We start from the raw sequence: 21,954 nt of genomic DNA, 5'->3' as shown, positions 1-21,954 counted from the left end.
CGCCGGGGGCTCCTGACTATTGGCCCCCCCGCCCCGTGCGGGGGGCGGGGTCCGCAGCCGCGCCTTCCATTGGCCAGCCTCTACCTGTGCATGCAAATGAGGCTCCTGCATAATGCAGCGGCCCCGCTAGATAAAGCGGCGGGGCGGCCCCGCGGGCAGGCAGCGCCGCGCACCATGTCCCGCTCCCGCAGCGGCTCCCTGGCCGGCTCGCCCCGCCCGTGGCCCGGCTCCTCGGCCGGCAGCATGTACGGGGGCGCGGGCGGCTCGGAGCCGCGGGCCTCGGGGTCCCGCCTGCAGGCGCTGCTGCCCGGCCTGCGCGCCCACCTGGACTCGCTGGGGGCCGGCAGCCAGCAGGAGGCGCTGCAGGGGCTGAACGAGCGCCTGGCCGGCTACCTGCGGCGGGTGCGGGGGCTGGAGGCGGCCAACCGGGCGCTGGAGGAGGAGATCGCCCAGGTGCGGGCCCGCCGCGGGGGCGCCGGCCAGCGGGACTGGGAGGCCTGCGAGCGGCCCCTGGGGGAGCTGCGCAAACAGGTAGGGCCCAGCTGGGGGGCGCCTTGAGCTGGCCGACCCTGGGGGAGCTCTGGGGACGGTGCTACCCCATCCCTGGGCAGGGAAGGGGCCCTGCTGCTGTGGGTCCCCAGAGAAATGGGACAAGGGGGCTGTCCCGTGTCCCCTGCCCCGTCACCCCTTCCTTAACCTGAGAAAGAGGGCAGAGGGAGTCGGTCTTCTTCTTGCCCCCCATCAGGTCAGCGCTGGCTGCCTGACCCCCTCCCTGGGGTGACAGAGCCGGGGTAGAACCTCTGGCCTGCCCTTGGCCCGCTGAGGCCAGACAGGAGCCGGGGCAGAGAGATCTGAGGGCGTAAGGGGTCGGACCCACCCAGTCAGTGCAGGAAGCGTCTCCGAGCTGGCTGTCTGTTTCTGGAGAAGTGCCACGCCCGGTAGCCCCAGCTTGCTGGGGCCGCATTGGTTTGCCCTGAACCGCCAGGGAGGCGTGCGGGAGCCTGGCCCTTTAGGTCCCATGTCATGGGGGAGAGAGGACAGGAACCCAAACTCTGAAAGCTTCTTATGCCCACGACCAAGTTCTGTGGAAACCCACGCGGACCCAAGGGGGTTCCTGCCCCTGGGAACTCACACTTCCCCCTGTTAGCAGGGCGGCTGCAGGCCTGGCCTAGCCCAGCCCCAGCCAACAATACTCCGGCAAGCTGTAAAACCTTGAGCAAGGATACAACTCTGGGCAGATCAATCCTCTTTCCTTTGTCCTCTCTAACCCTCCGGCCCTGCTGCCCTTTGCCGACAGCCAAGGGGAGACATCGCTGTCAAAGGTCAGGGGGTTAGTTAGGCTTAAATTTTCAGTGGTGACGTTAGCGTCCTTCGATTTGGGATGCCTTGAAGAGGCCTGATGCTTTCAGACTGTGTGGAGCACCCACTTTCTGAAAACCAGACCTCTTTAGACGTCTCAAGTTACACCCCCAAAACCACCGTGTTTTGAAACAAGGGCGCTCAGGGGCTGATCTATCAGGAGCCCCTTGCGCCCGTGAACTGCAGCTGCGGCTTTGTCTCTCAGTGAATCTCTTCAGGTTTGAAAGTCGCCAGCAGATCCCCTGGTGTCTAATCCCTCCTGTTTCCAACTCAACCAGCCAGGCAGGGGAGAGGAGGGTGAAGTGCCTGCAGAGAGTAGCTGGGCTTCCAGAGTTGCTGAAACAAAATCCCTTGTCCTTTAAAGTCCTAACATACCTGTTGGGTGCAGCTGGCTTGCCTGGGCCAGCTGTCCCCACAGCACTGCCTAGCTGGCCTCCAGCTGGCTCTCTTCCCCCTCCCCCGCTTCTGGCAGTCTCTCGGGGCTGATGGTTAAACAGTCACTTCTGCTAAAGCTGCCAAACATAAGCATGTGTTTTTTTCCCCTCTCTCCATTATTAGCCTCCTGAGAGTAAACAAAGGTGCCTAGATCCGGATTCCCTGTCTCTGTACAGATCTCGTCATCTGTCCAAACAGTGTGAACAAGGATCTGGACATGCCCTGTGGGTTTCAGCAGACCCAGGGATCAAGCTGAATTCAAGGTCATTGTGACTCTTGCTTCCCTGAATATAGTCATAAATTCAAAGGCCAGAAGGGACCCTTGTGGTCCCACTGCCCAGCCCAGGCCAGAGAACTGCCCCCCAGTCATTCCTAGAACAGACCGTTTGGAAGAACAGCCCAGTCTGGAATCCCACCATGACCTTGGGCAAATTGTTCCAATGGTTAATTACCCTCATAGTTACAAATTTACACCTTCTTTCCAGTCTGAATGTGTCTAGCTTCGGCTTCGAGCCACTAGATCGTCTCCTTTCTCTGCTAGTGCCAAGAGCCCTTTATTAAATATTGGTTCTCTATGTAGATATTTATAGACTGTAACCAAGTCATCCCTGAACCTTCTCTTTGTTAAGGTAAATAGCTTGAGCTTTCTGAGTGTGTTGCTATAAGGCATGTTGTCCCACCCTTTAATCCTTCTTGGGGCTCATCACTGAGCCCTCTCCAGTTTATCAACATCCTTCCTGAGAGCAGAATCCTTCCCCCAAGGGAGTCCTGGTCTAGGCATCCAGCAATGGTGGGGACTCCAGAGGATTCCCTGTTCCCAGCTTGGTTCTAGGGGGTGTGCTGTTAGATGAGCCCCTGCTTGCATGGGCTATAAATCTGGAGTCCTCACCACTTGTGGTCATTAAAGATCTAAGAACACAAGAATAGCCACTGTGTCAGACCAATGGTCCATCTAGCACAGGATCCTTTCTCTACTAGGGGCTGGGGCTAGATGCTTCGGAGGGAATTAACAGAACAGAGTTTTTTTTTTTTCAGCGATCCATCCCTGGTCTTCCAGGCCCAGCCTCTGGCAGTCGGGGGCTAGGGCCACCAGGAGCATGGGCTTGTGTCCCTGCCCATCCTGGCTAATAGCCATTGATTGACCTGTCCTCCAGGAACTTCTCTAGTTCTTTTTTGAACCCAGTTAACTGGCCTTCACACCATCTCCTGGCAAGGAGTTCCACAGGTTGACTGTGCGTTTGGCCTTGTGTTTGTTTTAAACCTGCTGCCCATTAATTTCATTGGGTGACCCCGACGTGTGTGTTAAGTGAAGGAGGAAATGACACTTCCTGATTCACTTTCTCCACATCATTCATGATTTTGTAGACCTCAGTCAGCTCCCCTGAGTCGTCTCTTTCCTAAGATGAACAGTCCCAGTCTTATTCATCTCTGATCACACGGAAGCTGTTCCATCCCCCTCATCATTTCTGTTGCCCTTTTCCATACTGTCCCCAATTCTAATTTTTTATTTATTTTTTTTTTTGGAGGTGGGGCAACTCAAACTGCATATGGTATCATAGGTGTGGGCGTACCATGGATTTATATAGGGGCACTATGGCACCTTCTCTTACTCGCTATCCCTTTCCTAATGGTTCCTAACACTTAATTCTTTCGATTGCTCCTGCCCGCTGAACAGATGTTTTCAGAGAACTAGCCACAACGGCGCCAAGATCTTTCTTGAGTGGTAACTAACTTAGACCCCATCATTTTGTATGTGTAGTTGGGATGATGATTTCCAACGTGCGTTACGTTGCATTTATCAACCTTGAATTACATCTGCCATTTTGTTGCCCAGTTTTGTGAGATCCCTTTGTAACTCTGCGTGGTCACCTTCATCTGGAGAAATTTTGTATCGTCTGCAAACTTTGCCACCTCCCTGTTTCACCCCTTTTTCCCAGCTCCTCTATGAATATGTTGAACAGCACAGGTCCCAGTACAGATCCTCGAGGGACCCTGTTGTTCACCTCTTTCCATGGTGAAAACTGACCATTTATTCCTACTCTTGGTTTCATATCTTATAACCAGTTACTGACCCATAAGACCACCTTCTCTCTTCTTCACATCTGCTTACATTGCTTAAGAGCCTTTGAGGGACCTTGTCAAAGGCTTTCTGGAAGTCTAAGTACAATAGATGCACTGGGTCACCCTTATCCACATGTTTGTTGACACCCCTAAAGAATTCCAATAGCTTGGTGGGGTGTGATTTCCCTCTACGAAAGCCGTGTCGGCTCTTCCCCGCCATATCGTGCTCATCTCTGTGTCCCCTAATCCTGGGGTGAGCAGATGTCCTGATTTTATAGGGACAGTCCCGATTTTTGGGTCTCTTCCTTATATAGGCTCCTATTACCGCCCCACCCCGATTTTTCACATTTGCTGTCTGGTCAGCCTAGATAATTCTGTTCTTTAGTACAGTTTTAACCAATTTGCCAGGTACTGAAATTAAGCTAACCAACCTGAAATTGCCAGGATCGCCTCTGGAGGCTTTTTAAAAGACTGGTGTTACATTTGCTATCTGCCGGTCATCTGATCCCGAGGCTGATTTAAGTGATAGGTTACGCACCACCGTTCATAGTTCTGCAGGTTCACAGGAGTTCCTTAGAAGTCACGGCACTTCTCACAAGGCTAAGGGTGTTAGCCCGGCTGTCCAGCACCCGTTGCAACGCTGGCCACTACTCTCCGCTTCTCCAGATTCCCCCCGCAGTTTCCATTGCACACGATGCTCTTCTCTTTTTCCTGTCCCAAACTGCCACCTCAGAAGTGGCTGCATTCTGGTGACTGGTGAAGGATCCCTGTATATTGCAGCCTGTAAAGTCCACCCCTCCCTGAGAGTTTTGGCTGGAAAACAAGAGCATCCAGTTTGGGCTGGGTGGGTGATTTGTTTAAATATTTGCATCCCAGTCCAGTAGAGAAACAAGGGACCTTCCCCTCCTCCCAGCCCCTTTCCTGCTGCATTTATAAACGGGAATGAGGAACAGTATATTTCAGATGGGAATATGAGAAGGAATGCACTGGGGCCATCTGAAACGTCTTTTAAAAAACCAAACCCAGTGAACTATTAGCAAAAGACGAATCCTTTCCACCTGCAGGGGGCAGGGTTGACTCGCTTTAAATGTCTAACGACTGATCCAGAAGGGCCCCAGTGTTCAAGCTTGTGTTAAACGTAAAGCGCTCAGGCAGGATTTTCAACAGCACCAGAGAGACTTAAGCACATGGGCCCCAGGGGGTTGCGTGGCAAAGTCCCTTGGGCACATCTGAAAATCTCCCCCTGAAATAGACGTGGCCTTGAGTCTCGTTCCAGAGGGGCTGAGCACCTGCTGCCTTCAGTGAGAGATGGGTGCTCAGCACCTCCGAAAGTCAGTCCACTCATATACCGACTGAATTTGAGGCCTTCCAAATCTGTCGCTGGGCCAGCAGAGAACTGCCTGGAAGGGAAAGACCTCGCTTACTCTGTCTCCCATCAGACTCCTCAGTCATTGTCGTATGGAAGCCAGGGGTACCTCTGATAGACCTAATCTTGCACTGACTGCATTGTCTTCTACCTTAGTGGGTCTCTGATCCTGCCACGAGCCCCATGGAGACAGACAGCCCCTCCCTCTCCCTTCTGGGTGAAACGCTGCAGCTGTATCTCGCTGTGCCATCTTCTGATTACAGAAACTCAAGAGCGGGAACCTGGCCAGGTGTCCGAATGGGGGTGGCTAGAAAGGTGGTGCTGAAACAGAGCAGCTTGCTCGGGAAGTTGAGGACTCTTTCTGGAGCAGCGGCGTAGGTCCACGGCTCAACAGCCGCAGATTCTAACAAGCTCTGGATCCAGCCCAGACTGCAGAAAGCAGCTTGGTTGGAAGCCGCTGCTAGCAGCCGGATTGTCCGTCTCAGTAAATTCTCCTCCCTGGAACGTGCCTGGGCGATCTGACTCAACGCTACTGGGAAGAGATCCCCACGGGCTGCAAAGTAACAGCTTCTCCCCTGGGGACAGTGTAGCCACCTGCCCTTGACTTGACTTTGCTGCAACCCAACCCGGTGGCTCGAAGAGCCCCATGGGGCAAAACAAATGCCTTGTTTTGCTTTGCAAATGTGCCAGTTTCTGAAACATGAAACCCACTGGCAGGTTCCCTCTGTGCTTGAGCTGCGGGTCTGAACTGGTTTCAGGAGGAGCTAAGCTGAAGAGGGGATCAAGGCTGAGATAAGGGCACTGCAATGGTCAGAGGTCCAATGAGACCCAGGTCACTTCCAGCTTTTGAGGCCCCTAGCCATAATAAAAATAAGACAGTCTAATCTTGTGCCATCAGAACCGAAGTATTTTAATATTTATGAACATTTTAAACCCTGATATGACAATCTATATCTGTTAACAAAAACCTGTCTTTTACCAAATCACATCTCTTATTTGCTTAAATTTGCAGCTCTAAGCTGAGGGTGTTTCACATTTTGGTTCGGGTGTGTGTGTGTGTGTGTGTAAAATAACCTGTAATATGTCACTTAAAGACCACAATGTCGGGAGGGCAGGGGGACAGCCTGGCTAGGAGTTGGAAGGACAGCCCAGTGGTTCAGGCCTGGGGTTTTTCCAACCTGGATTCAATTCCCTGCTCCACCACAGACTCCCTGGGACTTGGGATCTGTGCCCCCATTCTCCCTCTTTGAAAGGGGGACACTAGCCCTGCCCTGCCTGCGAGGGGTAGTGAAGACAAAGGACTGGGAGGTGCTTAGCAGACAGTAACAAGGGGTTACTAGGGGGATGGACCGGCTGACTGGGAGTGGGACCGGGGTTTGCCAGGAAGGGAGCGGAGGAGGCGGCCGGAGGGCAAAAAGGGAGGCCAGGGTTTCGAATGGATATTTTCAAAGAGCATCCGTGCACACAGCAGCGGTGGGCGGCCCTGCGTACCAGGGGGTGGGTGCCTGCCCTATAGGAATCCAGCTCAGTGTGTGCACAGGAATGAGGAAGTCTGGGAGTGGGCAGGCGTATGGAGATGAGGAATAATAAAGATGTAGCATTGATCAGACTGGATCTAATCATCCCTTCTGGCCTTAACCTATGGTAGGGGCCTTTTCCCCTTCCAATTGCTTCACCTTTCATTGATCGCTGCATACAGGTGCGAGCCGAAAGCTAGGTCCAGATTAGGGGCTTGACTTGAGAGATTACAAAGCCCCTACAGCTCTCGCTGACATCAGCAGGGTGCTCAGCCCCTTGGTAAAAGTGACCCTAAGTGACGTAAGACCCCGAGAGAATCTGTGCAGAGCTGAGGCTAGGGTGGCAGGTCGAGTCCCAAGACCCCACCTTTGGCCTGTCTCGCTCAGGGATAGACACGCGGTGATGGAATTTAGCTTCTCTGCAGCTGGGTTCCTCAGCTGTAAGCCACGCTCCCGCCGCTCTGCAGAGAGATGGGGGGGCGAGGGGGGGGGAGAGTATACATACTGCCTTTGCTTTAGCATCCCTTCCTGAAGTCCCTTGCCTCTCTTGCAGGTGGAGGATCTCAACATGGACAATGCCAAGCTGCTGCTGCAAATGGATAATGCCAGGCTGGCGGCCGATGACTTCAAGGTCAAGTAGGTCACCTCATTCACCTCACTACTCGTGTCGCAGCCAGCCTGGCCGCTTGAGCTGTGTGTCGAGCAGAGGATGCTCCCCCGGACTGGGGAAACAGACCCGCTCAACAGCTGTGAGCCTGTAGCAATCCACTACTGCGGCCAAACTCCTCAGAGCTAACGGTGCCCTGAGCTCTGTCCCTGGGGTTTTGTAATAAATGCCCAAGCATTAACTCACACACAGGAGAGGGACAACGTCCCCAGGTCCTAGGTGAGATTCTCTGGCCTGGGCGATGTGGGAGGTCAGACTAGATAGTCAGCGATCGCTTCTGGCCTTAATCTCCGACTCTTAATTCGGATCCCCACATTTCTTCTCTGGAGCAACTCCATGTGGTTGAACGCTAAGTACGTGTCCACTTCTAACTCCTCCCACTTTCTTCCAGTCACCTCTCCTAGGGTCAAGCTGGAATCCAGGGCACCTTGCCCCACGTGGCAGGTGCAAAGTGTCAGTCTAGAACAGTGGGAGTGGATTCCCAATACAATGCGGGGCAGAGAACCTGGTTTCCCTTGCTAGTCTCCCAAACATAAGAACGGCCAAACTGGGTCAGACCAAAGGTCCATCTAGCCCAGTGTCCTGTCTTCTGACAGCGGCCAATGCCAGGTGCCCCAGAGGGAGTGAACCGAACAGGGAATTATCAAGTGATCCATCCCGTTGCCCATTCCCAGCTTCTGGCAAACAGAGGCTGGGGACACTTCAGGTCATGGTTTCCCTTGACCAGCAGCTCCACTTTGGGAGGAACAGAAGCAAGCCCCTGAATTAGCGTTGCCCTCTGGGATTAGAGGGCATTTCCAAAGGGCCAGTGCTCCAGAGAGGAGCTACTTCCAGGTGGGGCATCCTCTGTTACACAGAGGTGCAGGACAGGTGCTCAGCATCTCCCCTGGATGCTGGTTCTGGGAGAAGTTGCTCATGCCAACCTCCCCTAGCTTCAAGCTCTCTGGGTGCCAGCCCCACATCTCTTTCCTACACACCTTGTTGCCTTCCCCCGACATGACTGAATGTGTTTAACACTGAAGCCTTTCTTTGTAAGATCTGCTAGTCCTGGGGCTGGCTTTGTGGCTTCCCTCGCCCTCCTTCTTGGAGGGCAGGACAAATCCACTTTCTGCTGCCTTGAACCATCACACCCAGAACTTTCACAAAGCAACTTGCCTTGCCGAGTTTGAAGGTTCCTGCCCTGGGGGCAGCAACACATAGGGGAGGGAGCTAAGGTGGCTGGCGTTTTCCAGACTACTGGCCACATCAGTGCTTTGAAAGTGCCTGTCTGCATTTCTGTTGTGCCCCTCACCCTGGAACTGGGACATGTCTGAATCCGCAGGCTCCAGCGTTACTCACACCTTGCTGGGTTAACTCGTCCTTGTCTTGATCCAAGAAAGCTTCCTGCAGTAAGAAAAGCCGGTGCTCGCAATGCCATCTGCCTGAAACCCGCTCCTCCGCCTTTTGATCTGATCTCTCCCCTTCCTCTCCCCAGGCTGGAGGCTGAGCAGGCGGTGTGCGACAGCGTGCAGAAGGACACCCAGGGGCTGCGCAAGATCATGGAGGACACCAACTTCCTGCGCATGAAGCTGGAGGCGGAGCTGGAGGGGCTCAAGGAGGAGCTCGCCCACCTGCGCAAGAGCCACAAGGAGGTAACTGCCAGGCAGGGGCAGCTCGGGCCGCCGGAGGCGCGGGAGCGTGGCTGGCTTGGCCATGCTTTGACTGGGGTGACGGTGCTTGGGGGCGTGGCAGAGGGGTGACCAGCGCAGGACCGCGCGCGAACGGCTAACATCCCGTTACCCTTTCCGCAGGAAGCGGAGGCCCTCGCGGCACTGATTGCTAACTCCGACGTGACCGTGGAGGTGGATAACCCGAAGAAGCAGGAGCTGAGCGAGAGCATCGCCCAGATCCGGAAGCAGTACGAGAAAGTGGCCGAGCAGAACCGGCATGATGCCGAGAGCTGGGACAAGGACAAGGTGAGGGGAGAACCGAGGAGAGCGGCTGCCACTCCGCGCCGTGACGGCCTCTGGCGTAACCATGCTGTCCCTCTCCTTTCCCATAGTTTGACACGCTGTCCCAGGAAGCTAACGTGAACACCCAAGCGCTGGAGGAAGCCAAGAGCGAGCTGAGTGAGCTGCGCCGGCAGCTTCAGGGCCTGGAGATTGAACGCCAGACCCTCCAGAAAACGGTGACAAGACCCTGCTTTCCCCCAGCTCTGTTCCTGGCAGCACGTGCTGCTTCCCTGGCAGGGCAACATTCTCCTCCTGCAGTCTGAGGAAGCAGGGGTTTGAGATGGGGGGGACCATCCAAGACCCACTCCTGGGTGGGGCCGGGTTCTTCCTTCTACCAGTGAGCCTCTTTCCCTAGGAAGGAGGTGAGGTTTGCACTCTTATTGCCCCTCTCCTAAAGCTGTGCAGCGAGCCAGGTAAAGGAGGGACTGAGTTACACGCCCCGGAAGGATGCATCTGCCGTGTCTTCTCCCCCGACTCCTTGCAGGCCCGACCTGAAACTGACCACGGCATCAGTCTCTCTGGTTACAGCTCCACTAAACCTTAGCAAGAGCCATGCCCTGGCCTGGAAAGGGACCCTGCTGTAACCCCTAGGCGCCAAATGAGCCGGTCCCAATGTCCGCTACACAGTCACAGGGCGAGCAGCCGACCCCATACCAGCTCCAGCGGGGATGGAGGGTTTTTAAAAAGCTGCCTCTAAGTCTCAGGCTTTACTGGCCAGACTCCCCACAACTGCTGCGGTACTGGTCTCGTCCCCTGCTCAGATGCAACAGCCCGGAGAGCACTGACCCCACACATGCTTGTGGAGAGACCAATAAACTAAGTGCCCAAATTATGGGGGGAGCCTAGGTCCGATCTGAGCATTAAGGGCAAGGGAAGGAAAAGGCACCTGCCTCAAACTGGTGGGAGCTCAAGTGCAACGGCACATCAAGCCATCCAAGTCCCAGGATGTGGTGGGTGCATTGGTCCCTCCCCACATTGCTCTGGGGTAGAGCCCTGCAGCCAGGGGCTGGTGTTCCTGGGCTGATGCAGGCCCCCATGGCCTAGCGATTGCGTTGAGATCCGTGAGTGAGGTGCACACGGGCTGTCAGGTAATTGCTTTGAGCCCTGCTCCTATCCAGGTGGAGACCCTGGAGAACACTTTGGAGAACACACAAGCCCGCTACAACGACCAGCTGGAGAACTTCAATCACGTCGTTGCCAAGCTGCAGGAGGAGCTGGCCACCTGCCGGGCGGACCTGGAGCGGCAGGCCCGGGACTACGAAGCCCTGCTGGATCTGAAGAGCAAGCTGGAGAATGAGATCAGTCAGTACAGCCAGCTGATTGAGGGAGTGACAGACAGGTAATTGCACGGGGCCATGAACACTCCAGCCGTTGCTCTCCCTCTATCCAGCTGGCTTTGGGGCCCCCGAGTGCTACCGACCCTTGGAAGTCACTCTTAGTTTCTCTGCTCCTGTTCAGTCACCAGATATGGGGTCTTCCCCCTCCTGTTCAGGGCTGATTGACTGAATCCCAGGTAGCTTTGTCCTGCCAGCTCCCGCGCCCTGCTTTATCATTTCCTTCGGCTGGGTGTCCTTGCTGGATGCAGGATGAAATCGGCATTGGCTGGGGTGTGGTCTCTGATCTGCCAGCATTGCACTGACAGGTCGTCTTTATCTGCGCTTTTGGATAGGAAAAGATAGCCCAGGGCCCTTAACTGGGAGCCAAGCAGGATTCTAACCTCCTGCACCTGGTGGAAAGGCGTTGACCAGAGCAGGAGCGAGTGGAGCGTGGTTTTTTAGCCCATGTAAGAGTCATGTTGTTCCCAGCCATGAGGCTCTGCAAGCCCTAGTTGCCAGGCAGAGATTGTAGTCATAGCAGCTGCTATGAAGAGAGGAAGCCACAAAAGACATGCAAATCCCATGGTCACTACAGCTGCAGTTGCCCAGGGCTATTGAGGGAGAGGTGCCCCCTGTAAGCAAATCCCACCCCCCAGAGGGACAGGGGTCTCACAAAGGCGGCCACGTTTTGGGTTTGCAGAGAGGAATTTCTGAATCCAGCCACCATGGGTGCGTGAGCCCGTGGGGTGCCATTAGCGTAGGGGTACTAGTTAGCTGGAGAGCAACCTGCTTCGCTGTACACGTCTGCCCTGGCCCCAAGCTGCTTGCAAGCTTCCTGTGTGATCATGCTCAGCGTGCCAGAACCATGTCCTGTCTTGTCTAGCTACTGTTCCTCTTCTACCAATGCGGCCGTGTCCTTCAGCTTGGTCTTCTGTCCTGTTCGAAAGCAGAGTTCCAGGCCTGGCATGTTCGGAGGCAAACCACGACACATCCAGCTCCCGAAAACGTGGTAGGGGAAATGGGACCTGGAAGGAGGCTGGCTCCATTCGGTCATCTAAGAAGCATCTTGCTGAAGCATATTGATGCATTGGCCCATTGGGCTAACAGCTAATACTTCTACAAAGGCCTCACAACCCTCCAGCTGTCCAGTAGTCACACCCTTCACACACAACACTGAGCTAGCTAATCCCCTAGTCCCTGCACCCAGACTTGTGCTAACCGCAGCCGGGTAACTCCAGCTGTTCTACGTCACCCCCTGGCACGTCCTCTTCAACACTCCCTGGCGTGAGTCTGTGCTCCGCAGCACTGATCTGAGCAGAGGGGAGCTGCGGGATGCTGGTGCCAGTCGAGTAACCCCTTTTCCCTTCTCTCTCAGGCTCCCGGAGGCAGACCATTAAGGTGGCAGTGGTCACAGCCCAGGAGATTGTGGAGGGGAAAGTGATTGCACAGTGATCAGAGGAAGTAATTCAATCAAGAGGCAAATCTTGATCTACCGCTGCTGCATTTAAAACTCATTTTAGTCTGCTTTAACAAGCCAGGGTGTAGGTTGCATTGTCCTCTGTAGAGGTCTGTACTCTGCTGTGATAGGAATACTGCTGAATAAAGATCTTCCAAGCACTTTGAAATGGCTCCTGTTACCTCTGGTTTGTCCGGACACCAGTGTGGGATGCACCATTTAGCTCACACCCCAAAAAGGCACCAAGGAAGCCAGCCACTGGAAGCTCCCAGGGTGAGAGGCAGCTCACAGATGGTACCTACCAGTAGTTAAGTGAAATAGCAAAGATCAGCCTGGGCATTAGGCTCTGCTGTTGTCAGGACTAAGAGGGGCTGCCTCAGTGCTGGATGTCTTCTTTCATAGATCAGGGTTGGAAGGGACCTCAGGAGGTAGCTAGTCCAACCTCCTGCTCAAAGCAGGACCAACCCCAGCTCAATCATCCCAGCCAGGGCTTTGTCAAGCCTGACCTTAAAAACCTCTCAGGAAGGAGATCCCACCACCTCCTTAGGGAACCCATTCCAGGGCTTCACCACCCTCTGAGTGAAATAGTTTTTCCTAATATCCAACCTAGACCTCCCCCCACTGCAACTTGAGACCACTGCTCCTCGTTTTGTCATCAGCCACCACTGAGAACAGCTGAGCTCCATCCTCTTTGGAAACCCCCTTCAGGTAGTTGAAAGCAGCTTTCAAATCCCCCCTCATTCTTCTCTTCTGCAGACTAAACAATCCCAGTTCCCTCAGCCTCTCCTCATAAGTCACTGCTCAGTTCCTTACAGTCAGGGGTTAGCAAGGAAGAGAAGTGCAGCTTGTAACAGTTCAGTGATCCCACTCCCCAACTTCTCAGGCCGCAGAGGGGTTTCTTACCATACACCAAGTCATCCTCTGGGTCTTCAGCAACGCACTTATTTGTGGCTCCCACAGTGTGATCCCAGGTGCATTATCCTACTCCTGGGGCTGGACCCCAACCCTTCCCCTGCCTGGGGCGTGTTCAATAAGCTCATCTTTTATTTGTGCAGTGACAGGAAAAGGCCCACAGGGACCTGAAAAGTGAAGGCATTCCTGTGGGGCTGCTGGCTTGCCCTGGCCTGCCCAGTACACACAGCAGTATGACTGCTCTGGGGAATAGCAAGTATGAGAAAACAGGCCCAGAAAGTTTCAAGCTCTGCTCATCCATGGAGCGACACTTACATGCACCCAGCTTCGATGCCCTATTTCCACAGGCTGCTCCCACAGTACCCCATGCGTGGCCTGCTGTTCCTTCCTACACAAAGCTGCTTTCCTCCTCGATTACCCTAGCACCTCAGCGCTCTAGCCATGAACCACCATCACACTGTGCCGTGGGCTGTAACACACAGTCCCTGCCCCACTGATGCTCACAGGCTACTTACAAGGACAACCTGTAAGGGGACAGGCTTATATTCCTAGGTGCTGTTAAAATGAACTGAATGAGAGCAAACAGTAGCTTCACACAGAGGCGAGAGCCTGCAGGGACAATTCTTTTCTCTCTTCAGTACTGTCCTGATATTCACCTCCACCCGAATGCAGCAGAATGGTGGAAGTGGAGGGATAACCAGGGGCTTAGAGCAATCCAAGGTGCTATGGAGGGAGGTGGTGTGACGTAACACAGAGCACCTCTGACAGCAGCCAGTGGACTGCCCCTAGCAAGGCTGGCCTGACTTCCTCCTTCACTGTGTTGTTTAAAATGGAATTGCCTAGTTTTTAAAAAGAAACGAAGGTCGAGATGTTCCCACATCTGCAACTGGCTGCTGGGCAACAGTGAAACACCCGCACAGCACGGATCACCAAGAAGGCAGGAGTCCTGGCCTCAATTCTGCACTTTTCTATACCACGGTGGAGTCAGGGCTCCCTTTACATTGTCCTAAGCTACACCCAAGTGCAGAGTCCAGCGGCACAGAGCAGGAAGGGACCACACTGTATTAGTGAGCGTGTGCAGAGGTTTTACGCCGTTCACTCTTCACACATCAGGCGATTTTCACAAGAGCAGAGGGCACTCTAGGGCCATCACCCGGCAGCAGTTCCCGTTTCAGTTCCATTAGCTGGGGCACCCCAGCTGGTCAAGGATCACATTACAGGGGAGAAAATACCTTCACCTCCGTTTTTCAAAATCAAAGCCACCTTTGGTTCAGCTCTGGAAAACAGTCACTCCTGGGCTGAGCCTGATGTTGCCAAATTTCAGCCCAAAAGATTGAAGATGTTACAAGCGAGTGAAAGTGCTTAGGCCAGAAATGCTTGCTCAACCTACACTCTGTCCGGGACTACTGGGAAGTGCTAAGTGAACTTCATAGGGCTTTTCCAGGTCTCATTTCTAGAACAATCCAAACTCCCACAAGCCGTTAAGATAGAAAGATCTCCTTTATTAATGAACCCCAACAGTATTTCTTCAGATACAGGAGTTTTGAACTCAAATACTCAGAAGAAAACAAGTTAATATTGCATTATTCTCATAAGAAATACTGCAACTCATTACCAGAAACATATTGCAAAGCAAAACAGCTTGGAAAAAAAAAGAAAAAGAAAAGAAATTAAACTGATCAAAATGGAATTAAGGTGGTTGTTTTTTTGTTTGTTTTTTTGAACTAGTAAGTCCTTGCAAGCACAGCTCGTTTCCGCAGATTACTTCCCAAACTTGTACAAAACAGAACCCGATTGGTTGTATTCCTTAAGAGCCCAGAGAGGTGCAACATTAAAAGCTACGATTATCAAGTAGCAAGTGCTCCAGCCTTCTGACTTCAGCGGCGGCCTCCGCCACACCCCATGCGTTAACGGGATGCGAACGTCTTCCCCCTGTAAGGAGCAGAAGGGCAATATTAGGGGATTCTCTTGCCAAGTATCGCACATGTTACTCAGTCACAGTACAGTTCCACATTGACATCCATCGTGCTCCCTTTCAACATAGGCGAGACAATGCCGTTTGGGGAAGGGAGGCTGTGGAGAGGATTTGGGGGAGTGTTTTCAAGGGGGAGCTCAGCAAGCTGAAGGGGAGGCTGTTCCACCCAAGAGGGGAAAGAGGAGGGGGAGAGAACTGCAAGGAGCATGGAAGGAAATGAGAGCAGATACGTGGTCATGGTTATGGAAGGCCTGGAAGAAGAGGACAAGGAGCAGAAGCCAATGAAGGGACTGGAGTGGCAGGAGGGGAAGATGCCTAGACTACGTGCACACGCCCCAAGACATAGGGTGACCAGCTGCAGAGGATCAGTCACAGTCTGGTTTGCTTTCCTTGGGCAGTTTGTTGCGAGAGGGTTCAGTGGAGGAAGCCTCCATTCACCAGAGCCAGACGGATACGAGCATGGATGACAGCAAGGCACCATGCGGGTCTCTCAGAACCAGTAATATTATGACCAAGAGGGTTTCTCTACACAGCAACGTAAGCCATGGGTTATAGTGGGACTCGAGTCAGCTGACCCCCGCAGGAAGCCTGGGCTTGAGCGCCAACACTGTATTGTAACCCTGGGTTAAGGATTTTCTGACCCAGGCTCGAATCTAGGGCTCTGGCCTCCACGCTGCAGTGCACAGACCAGGGTCAAAGTAACCTTATCCCAGAGTGCGTGGCCCCCCTCCCGGCCTCCGTGTCGACACTCTAGCCCTACAAATGTGTGGCACTGTGGGAAAACTCAACTGCCCACCCTGTCTCCTCACTGTGACGGTGCTGCGGACAGGACTCAGGTGCTGTAAGGAGCAGGAGTTCATAAACAGCGTAATTAGCTCCTTCGGTGGCTGTCCCCGTAGGATGACTGCTGCCCGGGGAGGCTTTATACTGAACCGATTTGAGAACTGGGCTCGCCAGCTCCAGGCTGAGTCAGGCTGGCGGGAAAATGCCCTGGGGCATCTGTTCTGAGGATAATTAGGACATCAGTCTCCAGGGCCATCAGATGATTAAACTGAAACTTTGCAATGCTGAACGTTTAAAATGGGTTGTTCAATGAAGGGGTTTTTGGTTGGTTGGTTTTTTATTTATTTTTGTCTGTTTTGAAGTTGACATAAGATGTAGGTTTCGGAGGAAAAACACTCGCACATACCAGCCTGGCGGCTGCCAGCTACAAAGCATTGAAGTGCATCCCCTGGGCTTGGGGAGCAGTGTGCTCCAGCACCCCTCCGAGATCAGAGGTGGATTATGGTTTTGTGGGGCCCTGGGCCCGAGCAAGCGGCTGTTCTCCCGCCCCAGCGCGGTTGCTGGGGAAATGGGGGTTGTGGCACAGGGGCTTGTCCTGCCCCCCAAGTCCAGCACTCCTGCCGGAGAGCAGGGTCGGGGAGTGCCAGGTGAGCGGGCAGACGGAGCAGGGCATGCCCACTTTTCCAGGCCCCCCGGGCACTGGCCCCGTTGGCCCAGTGACTAATCCACCACTGCCTGGGATCCCTTATTCCTGTACCTGCCATGCCACAGGAGGCAGAGATAAGGGATCCCTGGGAGGATGTGGGGAATTTTGGGGCTGACTCCCACTCAGCACCCTGACAGTGCACACTAGCCAAGCAGCTCTGCATGCACAGCCCCAGGGAGTGGGAGCAGCCAGAGTGTTGGGGGTCATCCTCCCCTGGCCATGCTGAGCAGGGAGCTCTGCCACTCCCTCTCCCTGCAGGGTAACCCAGGCAGCACGCACCAAAATCTGACTGTGCTCTTGTGACTCAAGCAGCTCTCTTTGCAAAAAATGTCTTCTGATAGGTCTCCACTGAAAACCCTGCAGGCTCTCTGGTAGCATGCTTGAAGACCAGTGTTCAGCAGACAATGGGTTTATATTGATCTCAGCTGTTATCTTTGCAAAGAGACGTGTGGTTTCCATTTGTAAGCAAGTGCAATAGATTGCATCACAGACTGTTAGCATGGAGAGGACTAAGGAAGTTGCCCCAAGGAACTCTGGGATACAACTGGAAGAACTGGAGCACTAGAATGGGTTTCCTAGGGAGGTGGTGGAATCTCCATTCTTAGAGGTTTTTAAGGCCTGGCTTGACAAAGCCCTGGCTGGGATGATTTAGTTGGGGTTGGTCCTGCTTTGAGCAGGGGTTGGACTAGATACCTCCTGAGGTCCCTTCCAACCCTGATAGTCTATGAATCTATGAATTCTGGGACCCAAGTCAAGCCGGGGCTGCAAGCATACACAAAAGCAATAGGGCTCGGACCCTAGGTCCCAAGTTAACATGGGCTCGGACCCTCCAGCCCTGCAGGGTCCTGGGACCCTAGGTTCGAGCCCTAGGTTAACACAATTGGTGTGTGGAAGCAAGGGGGATTAGGTTTGAGCCTAGGCTTACGTTGCTGTGTAGACATACCCCTAAGAGGCTCCAATGCACTGGACAGATGTGACATGAGGAGGAAGAAGCATTTAAAAGTCATTATCAATGCCCCAGCTGTGGCAAAACTCCCCTCAGAAACGCACCAACTACCTTCTGGGGAGTGAACACAGCAAACACCTGCAGCTAACTGGGACCAAGCAGTTCTGCCCTCCCCCAGGCAGGCCCAACAGCACAGAACCGTTTTGTAAGAGGAGAGAATTTTCTATCATACTAAACCCCCCAGACCCTGCTCCCGGCACCTGGAATTTCCCCAGTGCAAACCGTTAACTCAAAATGAATCAGCGCGTGACACCACAGCACCATGGCGGAGGCTTTAAGCTACCCACGGCTGCCGAAGGGCATGTGGAAAAGGCTGAGAAGGGCGCACCTAAACCACCACCACCACTAGTAGTGGGCAATATTGGATTAAAAATGAGCCCGGCCCCTTTTCAGTAAAGCCAGCTACAGTCTGAACATTGAGAGCGCCCAGAGGGCTGTCTTGAAAGCCTGCTGGGACTTGCACTATCATCTCTCTAGGGTCGCAACATTTCTGCATGTGGTTCTTTTGTTTCTTCCTGGTGTTTTGCTGTTCCACACACCTATGAACACATAACAAACCTGAGTGTTTCCATGGCAAGACTCCCTGCATGGCTGAGCCACTTCTAAGGCCCCCCAAATATCATTCCTCTCGCTGGAACAATCCACTTCTTCAGAGCGGCCTCTTACTCCAGGTGCTTCAATGGACACACAATATTTGCACTGGGCCCAAAATCTGGCTTTTGAAGATATTCTACAAGGCTTAATGGAAATTCCAGACCCACTGGACAATCCCCAAAACAGTCACTCATTGCAGACCAGTGCTAAGGTGAAACTGACATGTCTATTTTCACAGCCCAAGCTGAGTGAGGTGCAAAATGTGAACCAAGCGCAATTAGTGTTAAGTAAATGAGATTAAACCCTCCCCCTCATTTCTGCACCATTTCCACCAGCCCCAGAGATTTTATACGTTGCTTTTCAAAGTATGATTCATAGGCAGCAATGTCACTTTAAGGGACAGGAGAGGCACAGATCACTTCATCAGCCACTAAGATGTGTTCAGGGATCCTGGATAAGGCCGAGGGTCCCTGCCCAGAACCCCTCCCGTCCTTAACTCCACTTACTGCAAACGATGCCTATTTCGGAGCTGTATGTCTACACCCTGCCAAGCTCTGTCCATCTCTGGGTTCACACACACACACCGACTGGCTGGTCCCAAAGCTCACCACAGCAATATGTGCCTTAGGGACAGTTCTCTGTGACGGCACTGCACGTGACCTGTGAACCCCCCCAGGGCATTTCTTCCGACTCGCGAGGAGAGATGCCATGACAGCTGGTACCAGACTAACCTGCTGCTCATGCCAATTACTAGTCAGTTCCTGTACAGTCATCCTGCTAGATAAGCAAGTAGCATTAGAACAGTAAATGGAACATTAACGGCAATTTGGTACTATCTACTTTCAAACCCCCAGCTTTCCTGACTAGCCCTTAAGAGGACTGATTGCTGGCAAGAAGACCGAGCCAGCTGCCTTTCTGCTGTACCTATCTGCTGTTTCATCTCTTGGCCTCAACTGCTCTGCCTGTCAGCCTTTGGCTCTGGACCTTGACACCTGTGCGGGACTCTGTCTGCTGAAGAGAGTCGCCAGCGAACTGTCTGGCATGGAAGAGGCTCCTGCGAACAAGAAAGCGAGCGGGAAATAAGCGAATGAGATACGAGCTCATCTTAATCCGCTCCCACATCGGGGTTATGCTCTTGTATCCAACCCTCCATAGCTCACTCAACCCCCAGCCCCCTTGCTCACCATCTGCCCTGCCCTCCACCAGGACAAACCTGTTCCCTCTCTCTGTGGGAAGGGCTCAGCGATGGATGCCAACGTCTTCCTCATCAAGAGGCCTAGTCCAGCTGAGAATTGCTGTGTGGTTTCTTTATGCCCCTCCAACAGCCTTAATCCAGATTTGGTCACTCTGCCGTATCTAGGGGGAGAGGTAGTTCTGCCCCCATTCTGTCTAGGGATCAGAGGCAGTAAGCTGTGACCGACAGCTATCCCATATTATAATAGGGAAAGTTAATATGCTTCTGGAAATGGGCAAGATGTCCTAGCTCATTCTCCTTTGGGCCCTAAAGCAGAGTTTAAACTAACTAAGGAGATCTGAACTCCAGCCCTGAAAGGGCCAAACTTATTGATCATCATCAAAAACACATGCAAGAAGCTTCCTCAGCACTCAATTACAGAACTGCTTAAAATCCTTCCCTTCAGAGCCAACGAACACAACCCCCCATGCGCTAGGACTGAGCTCCCAAACTGTCTGCTCTTTAACAGCAAAACAGGGCAATTTAAGGTACTTACTGAGGTCAGTCAAGACAAGAACTACCTGTTTAAATGGAGGCAGACAGACATTTTAGCTTTCCCCCATCATCTAGGCTAGCCAGGTGTGAGATAAAAGCCTTTATTTCCCTTGAAAACAGGCAGTTAAGTGGGATTCACACACAGAATAGCTGCAGGTGTTGGGCTTTAACCGAACTGCAGGCAGGTCAGCCTTTCCCAATTCTCAAGGCTGACCCTTCCCCCTCAGAGGTTCCAGGATTAGCTGGGGAGAGAGGACCAGTGCAGACTTACAAGAGACTGTCACAGGATTATGCCCTGATGCTCCAGCCCTTCTTGTCTGAATGACAGAATCACATCTATACTGTCGCATCATAAGCTAACGGCTAGTTCTCACGTTTTGATTTTCTGGGATTCTCTTTTGCTCACAGGGCAGCGGAGGCATAATGCAACTGCTAACATCTACCGTGCGTTCAATGCTGAGAGCGCTTTACAGCCATCCTCCACCTCCTGCGGACGGCAGCGGGCAATGGCACCATCCCCATTTCACAGAAACGGGAACAGAGGCAGAGCAGCAACTTCACTTGATCAAGACCACAGAGTCAGTGTAAGGGAAATCCAGCCTTGGGTTCCCCAGACACGCTCCAAGGCTCCCAGTCGGAGGGAAGAACCTGTCTGATACCTGAAAGTGAGTTTGTTTTTCAAATGCAGGTGTGAAGGAAAAGTCTGCCACTCTGAGATTTGAGTTTAGGTTCCGTGAAGATTTAAAGGTGAAATGTGCTAACTAATTAGTCCGCAGTCAGATCCCTTGGTTAAGGGTGAATGTTTGAGCCAACTTCTTAGCCTGGGATGGGCTGGCCCGGCCCGTGAATACTTTTCACCGGGTTTATAAACTATGCATGTGCCTAGTCCACATTTACGTTCCACACTTGAGTGGAGCATGGATGAGCTCTACTGATAGATTCTGAAGGGAGTTGCCGAAATGCGAGAATATCTAACAAGAGGCAGGACATTCAGAGTTAAGTTGACAGCATTTAACACGCTACTCTTCTGCCTTAAGGGTGACAGTTTTAGGGATGAGCCGTCAGCCTTTCCTCAAAGTTTCGATTTTCTCCTAACAATATTTAAATATGGAGGAGAGTTGCGTTTAATTTAACAAGGTTTTAATTCTAGGTACAAAGTCAACCCCACAATCTGGAGAATCAATGCACTTTCTCTCTGTGAAGGAAAGGCCCTGGAGTGCATGTTAGACTAGCTACTGCAAACACTCTGCCAGCAGAGAGCCATGCTAGCCCAGCACTTGGGATGCTTTGTTCCGCACACTTCAGCAATGCCGTTTACACAAAAGATGCTATATACAGAGGTATCAAAATGCTTCCTGTCTCCAAATCTGCTGCCTTCCACCAACCCAGATCTACCCCTTTCAGAATTGAGAAAATGCCCTCCTGGGAAAGGCAGAGTGCACTTTACAAATAAGCTGGATTATTAAAAAAGAGAAGGTCAGACAGCAGAAGCCTTTAAATAACCAAGCTTGTTAAAGAACATCATAAGGTTCTCTATTCTGCTGCCCTCTTCCCAGGGCTTCCTGGGCTCTGGACAAAAGAATTCTACTCCATTTTATAACCGTGCTTACTCACCAGGAATGCCTTTCCAATGTGCGCTCACCACGCAAAGCTATTGAGAACCTCTCCAACACACACTGTACTGGCTGTGACGTGACCTGTGTTCACGAGACTCTTACAGGCCCACGGGTCCCGGCTTTGATACTCACGTGATTGTTTTCATTTCCTTCTTCTCCGCGTCTGGACGGGCACGGTTCAGCACCTTGAGGAAATCTGACGTTTTTGCCCTCATACGCGTGTGAATATAGGCCTGGGTTGCATTACAAAACAAACGCTGAAGGTTCCATTCGCACACTTTGGTTTTCAAACATCAGCTGGTATCATCCTAACAGGACTAAACCCTGAAACCCCGAGGGCTGGCCTGAGGGGTGGAGCGTGCATACTACCCTGTGGGGATCACGGACAGAACCGAAGAAGAGGGCAGGGTTTAAAACGTGCCCCCTCTGCAGACTCAATTCCACATTCAGGGATTATGCAGCACA

General features: G+C 52.9%; 2 protein-coding genes across 5 annotated transcripts in view; one reads left to right on the top strand and one right to left on the bottom strand.

Annotated features, from left to right (window-relative positions):
• The first annotated feature begins 159 nt into the window (after positions 1-159).
• On the top strand, positions 160-12,337 carry LOC125644588 (keratin, type I cytoskeletal 18-like). Of its 2 annotated transcripts, XM_048868750.2 has the most exons (8): positions 160-531; positions 7,292-7,374; positions 8,880-9,036; positions 9,196-9,360; positions 9,447-9,572; positions 10,515-10,735; positions 11,596-11,721; positions 12,088-12,337. In XM_048868750.2, the coding sequence occupies exons 1-8, from the start codon at positions 175-177 to the stop codon at positions 12,107-12,109; spliced, it is 1,257 nt and encodes a 418-aa protein (XP_048724707.2). In that variant the 5' UTR covers positions 160-174; the 3' UTR covers positions 12,110-12,337. The 2 variants fall into 2 exon arrangements, with proteins under 2 accessions (XP_048724707.2, XP_048724709.2); XM_048868752.2 differs by lacking the exon at positions 11,596-11,721.
• A 2,224-nt stretch (positions 12,338-14,561) lies between these two features.
• Positions 14,562-21,954, bottom strand: part of ARPC2 (actin related protein 2/3 complex subunit 2) — a 308,635-nt gene continuing 301,242 nt past the window's right edge. For 2 of the 3 annotated variants that reach the window (XM_048868778.2, XM_075117701.1), the window contains exons 10-12: positions 21,622-21,722; positions 19,069-19,198; positions 14,562-15,012 (exon numbers count right to left, since the gene is read on the bottom strand). In XM_048868778.2, the coding sequence (XP_048724735.1) occupies positions 19,081-19,198; positions 21,622-21,722 (219 nt within the window). In that variant the 3' untranslated portion in view covers positions 14,562-15,012; positions 19,069-19,080. The remainder of the gene's footprint in view (positions 15,013-19,068; positions 19,199-21,621; positions 21,723-21,954) is intronic. The other variant, XM_048868779.2, reaches the window with a different exon arrangement.

Source organism: Caretta caretta, chromosome 11, assembly GCF_965140235.1.
Source record: "Caretta caretta isolate rCarCar2 chromosome 11, rCarCar1.hap1, whole genome shotgun sequence".
Lineage (NCBI taxonomy): Eukaryota > Metazoa > Chordata > Testudines > Cheloniidae > Caretta > Caretta caretta.
This window is presented reverse-complemented; position numbering and strand designations above follow the sequence as displayed.